We start from the raw sequence: 5,772 nt of genomic DNA on the forward strand, positions 1-5,772 counted from the left end.
TTTTGAATATATGCTTGTTAAACCTATTATAGGAAAGTATTGACTTTGTACAAGCAACTCATATTAGACACAGACAGACGGACTGGTGAAATCAATATACATATACATATATTACAATAACTCACCCTTTAGCAACATGTGGAAAGAGTCTAAAGTGGAATGTGTAACAAACAAATGTATAACAGCTCAGTCTTAAGAAATAAAAGTATTATTGCAAGCATGTTTGCAAGCCAAATAATTATTACTTTCAATCTTTTTCATGGTATTTTTTGAATGAAAAAACTACTACCCCTGACTTCTTTTGTCAAAAAAAATTAAATTTTATTTTCAGTCGTTAAAGGTAAATCAAAAATATTCAATAATTCAAACATTTCTCAAGGTAAATAATTTCAATTCAAGGGATGTGCCACTTTATATTGAAAAATGCTTAATCTTCATCATTCATTAGGAAACACATAATAAGATAATGCAGTTTTCACAGCATCCACTTGAACGTCTTGCGAGCCGATTTGGTATACGCTTAACAATATGTCGTCAAACTCATAGCGATCAAGTGATGGAACGCATTGGGAAGCGTGAAATTGTCGGCTACGGCTGGAATGGCTCGCCTTGCTATCATGACCGCTTAGATTATCCGATGCCAGCAGTGCGTTTCCGAGAACCTGACCCGGAGATATGTGCGTTGCGCGAGAAAGAAACCGGCGATTGGCGGAAGTTGTCCATAGACGAAAAGAAGCAACTTTATCGTTACAGCTTCCGTAAAACATTTGCGGAAATGAAGGCTCCTACTTCCGATTGGAAGTTTTCTCTAGGCGCAGCTTTGATTGCAGTTTCGATTGGTATATGGCTATCACAATCTTATGCTCATGGCATTTATCCAGAATATCCTGAAACATTCGATGAAAAACGTCGTAGTGCACAATTAAAGAGAATGATTGCGCTGGAGGTTAATCCCGTTACTGGATTAGCTTCCAAATGGGATTACGAAAAGGACCGCTGGAAGTAAATTGTTTTGGTAAATGTATACTTTAGGTCCGCCAACAAAGGAGGCCGCGAAAATTACCATTTTTAATCGTCTTATTTTGACGTGAAGATAAGAACCATTGTTTTATTGCTTACCATATTATGGAATGATTGGAGAATGCTTTCACTTACGAATCTCAAATTAAAAACTTTCTATCGAATATAGTCAAAAGTGTTTCATTTGCTCAATAATTTTGAAGCTTTAAGCTTTAAGTCTGTATCATATATGTATGGGATTATCTAATTGCCTAACTGCAGTTTTTCCTCGTACTGAATGTAAAATTACGCCAAGGCACAAGTACTTCTCATGTGATACAGCGCGATTTTCTAATAATATAAACTAAAATCCTAAAACTTTTTAAAAAAATTAAAAATTTTCAATTTTATTCGGTTTTTAGTATGGGGCTCCACTTCAACTTAGACCTTCTTACTTGTTTTCCAGTAATAGTTCGCTATTATTAATTATGCAGGACTAATACGTCTGGTTTTACCTCCTTTTTTATTATCATAATCTACCTTTGGGATTTGGGAATATTTATTACGTGGGTAAATATGTAAATATATTTATGTGCATATGAATATATTTCTTATTCTCAAAAATGCATCTAAATATACATATTGTAACCTAAAATGCAAAATAACGTAACATCACTTTTCGTAAGTTTGTAGGCGTAGGAAAAACCATATAACAGAAACCACTGATTTTGAAACAAATTTTGAGTATTGGTTATAAAATGGTTATATATTAGTTATGTATATCTCTTAATGGAAGCTGAAAATTGTACGCTACATAATCATGAATCGAAAGCAATAAAAAGCTCAATTTCGATTTTTTTGATGATACGTTGTTTTGCATTTTAGGTGACGATATGTAGGACATACATTGTGCATCGTACGCACAGTGCACACAGCACTGCTGCACCAGCTAGGAAAAACAATAATTGTGTACTGTGCATTGTAGGTAGAGCATAGCGAGGCATCAAACTAATCAGGAAATATACAGTTTATAGATATTCCATTCTGAGCTCGAACCAGACAGAAAACATGAAAAACAAGGCATTACCCAGATATTGAATGATTTCCTAATGGAAATTGTGTTATTAGAGTAAGACTTTTGCAACATAATCCAACTGCAAGTGTTTATCACCAAAATTTTCGCTTTTAGGGTGATCAGAGTCCACAAGTGAGTGTCGAAAAACAAATGCATCCACTCCCAGTCACTGTTTGGTGTTCATTTTGGACAGGAGGCATAATTGGACCATAATTTTTTGAATGAAGTTGGTCAAGCACCGGTACTGGTGTTCGATATTGCGACATGATAACCCAGTTCATTTTGCCGAAATTTAATAATAATCAGCCAAATTTTCCAGTCATCATAGCACTTGGAAAAATCCTCCGTCGTGATGACCATCAGAGCCTTCTTCGTTTCAGCTTTTATATCCTCAATTGAGTCAAAATCGGAGTGGTCATGTGAATTTGCTGAATAGCTAGAAGTTACACGAAGGTAAATCAGACAAATGCGGTGGTTCGGCACGATATTAGTTGAAAATGTGGCGAAATGAGCACGAATAACCAATGCAGTAGGAGATGGTGCATTATCGCACTTCTTTGTTCAATAAATTCTGACAGTAAAAATCGAAGAATTTAGAGTCTCACAAAAAGACGCGGTTCTCAAATACTAATGAATAGTTTGCCTTGAAATTTAGCATAGATGTCACTAACAGTACTACCAACTTACAAAAAAAAATAACGATTCCAAAAACATCCGAAGTATAAATTGAAAAGTCACCTTTCAATTTGATCGCAGTATATTAGTATTGAAGTATATAAGCATTGAAGAAAACAGCCACGAGGAGATTTCACTCATGGGAGCTGCGTTAGGACAGTTGCTTTAGAAAGACATGAAAGATATGGGGCTGGATGCTCAGAATTGCGTTGCAATAGATACTGATGGTTGTATTGTTATGTTGAAAGATCGCGGAGCCGTAAAGGAAATGCAAAAAGAAGCTACAAACGCTGAGATGATACCATGTTTTTCCGATAAATACCGAAGTCTTTACCCACTCTGCGCTGATAGCCTCCCTCAGCTATGAAACGTAAGACCGAAGACAATCGATGATCTAAAGAAATAGATTACGATCTTGAAGAACTTGCATTCCTCTCTAGAACGGCGAGAACATACGTAACGACCGCCTTATTTAATTGTTAGTTTTTAATAAGCCTGTTTTGGAAAAATAATTTAAATAAAAATTAACTATGTATTTCTGTGGATTCTTGAACTGTACATTGTTTCGTCCACATCAAAAGGGTTGCTCATGTCCATCAGTGATTTTCTGTGAATTTTTAGAATCACTGATCTACTACAACAAACCCCAGCTTACGCTTGATTTAGAGGAGGAGATTCAGCATTGTCTCGGAAAATTTCGATAAACGAGTGCATTTGATATGTGTTTTGAAAGCCGTGGAGACCATTCGCCCGATGTGTTATTTCATAATTGACCCTATTCTACATATGTACTTTATGGTTTAATAAAAAAATTGCAATCGAAAGACTAAAAACTATGTTTTATATTTAATACCAATCTTGCGTTAATTTTGGGACACCCTTTAGTTTGTAACCAGTGGTTTTGCCTACAGGGTATGAATTAATTCTCACGTTTTTTACGAATTTATTTGTTTACTTTGACCTACTGATTTAGTTTATACCCAACAAAAAATGCAGATAAAAGCGGCTAAAATAATCACAACAAAAAAACAGGTAAACAACATGAAGCACAATAGTTTACTAACACAACGAAAAGATAGAAATAACAAATGAGTGCAAATATACTTCGCGCTATCACTATCGTGTGCATGGGCATGTGCGCCTTAAGTATTTTTCGATAAGGAGTTAAGTTTACACGCAAATTTTCAAAGAAATATTTTTAGAATTTTAAGTGCAGACATACTTTACATACTTGTACATATGTATGTATTCGTATGTATGTATCGTATGTATTCGTTCACTCCTAATTTTACACTTCAACGGCTATTGAGCGTGAAGTATATCAGGGAATCGTGAAACGTGGTCAAGATGTTTCTTTGGAAATGCGAAAGCTAATACCAGAATTATATTACTATGAGCAAAAAAAATAAGACTTTGTTTACATTTGTGCTAACGTTTTTTCCATTACTCGAAACAGTTGTTAAAGTCAATTTCCGGATTAGCCTTCAGTGCGCGGCGCAATTCACTTCTAATGTCTTCAATTGACTGAAAACCCTTTCCCCGGAGAGGTCATTTGAGTTTCTTGAATAGTCAGAACTCGCACGGAGCTAAATCAGGCGAATACGAATACGAATGTATGCTGGTGGGAGAAATGCATAGGCATGCCTCTATCTGAAGGTATGTAACATGACGGTCATGCATTATCAGTTCACGTACGGCATCGATGTTTTCTGGCACAACGGCTGTTTTTGGACGACCTTCACGGAATTCGTCTTTGAGCGTGCGTCGGCCACGATTGAATTCGTTGTACCAGGTTTTCGCAGTGCTATAGGATGGTGCTTCATAGCCATACAAAGATTTTAGTTCATCGATGCACTCTTGTCGTGATAATCCACGTCGAAAGTTGTGAAAAATGATCGCACGAAAATGTTCACGAGTTAATTCCATTTTTTGGCCGAGATGCATTTTTTAATTCCCTGTAAATAAAACAATTCACGATTAAATGACAAAACGTTCTGAGTGATGTTATGCTAAAAAATGTCAAACTTTCCAATGGAAATGTCAGATTGCACCTGGGAACACTTTGTGTTGCCCTAGGCCAGAATATATATAGCAGCCCTCGTAGTATTTCTTGTTGACAGTTTGGCCGGTCGGCAGAAATTCGAAGTGCACCACACCTCGATAAACGAAAAAAACTGGCAACATAACCTAGGGTTTTGACCTGCTTTTGATGTTGTTTTTTCGGCTTCCACTCGCCTTTGCCACGCTATTCGGCTGATTGATCGTCTTATCGCCAGTAATAATACTTTTCATGACATCATGGTAGTCTCAAAGTGTTTCACAAACGTTAAAACGACGCTGTTTTTCGAAAAAAATTAGTGGCTTTGGAACCACTTTTTTTGTACCAAATAATCTCTCAAAATGGTTTTTACTGATCTTTCCGATATTCTAACGATGCCAGTAAGATCTTTAACTGTTAATCGTCGATTCTCAAGCAGCGATTTCTTTATTTTATTAACCCGTTAATCATCAGTTAATGTTGAATAATTTGTGCCTAATTTTTGCCTTTTCCAACATTCTGAGAGTTTCAGCATCAGAAATTTGATCCCAGACACAAAATTTAATGACACTGCTTTCATGAATAACACCGCTCTTCGTAAGAATGGCCGAATGCACTTTATTTACTTCAGAAAGATAAGCGTATACCAAACACTAATGATTATTTTGATGTGACATTTGGCACAGATGTGGAAAAAAAATATTTCGGTGAATGGGTTTGCGCGCGAAATTTAAAATAAAAAGTCTTACTATTTTACCACAGCAGTAATTGGGGAAGAAAAGTTTGAGGACAATCGCAGAACACTTGTACACTCCTGTCAAAATATGGAGAAACTGGTAAGTCGGGATATGATCATCATCATAGTATCCTCACACCAAGAGAAAAACGCTAGTAGCTTCTGTGGTCTCCAATTAGAAAAATTTGCCAAGTAAGCAGTCAAATTTGCTCTACAGCATTGTGCCAGAACATGCAAGAGTCAATGAAT

At 36.2% G+C, this 5,772-nt stretch overlaps 1 protein-coding gene across 1 annotated transcript; it reads left to right on the top strand.

Moving 5' to 3' along the window:
* Positions 1–350: 350 nt before the first annotated feature.
* On the top strand, positions 351–1,187 carry LOC120775378. Its single transcript, XM_040105539.1, has 2 exons — positions 351–379; positions 449–1,187. Exon 2 carries the CDS (start codon positions 467–469, stop codon positions 1,004–1,006), a length of 540 nt encoding a protein of 179 aa, XP_039961473.1. The 5' UTR covers positions 351–379; positions 449–466; the 3' UTR covers positions 1,007–1,187.
* Positions 1,188–5,772: the final 4,585 nt, after the last annotated feature.

Source organism: Bactrocera tryoni, chromosome 4 (assembly GCF_016617805.1).
Source record: "Bactrocera tryoni isolate S06 chromosome 4, CSIRO_BtryS06_freeze2, whole genome shotgun sequence".
Lineage (NCBI taxonomy): Eukaryota > Metazoa > Arthropoda > Insecta > Diptera > Tephritidae > Bactrocera > Bactrocera tryoni.

Bases quoted from the DNA above. Each gene is read 5' to 3' on its own strand.
- LOC120775378 (XM_040105539.1), top strand. From the start codon at position 467: ATGCAGTTTTCACAGCATCCACTTGAACGTCTTGCGAGCCGATTTGGT.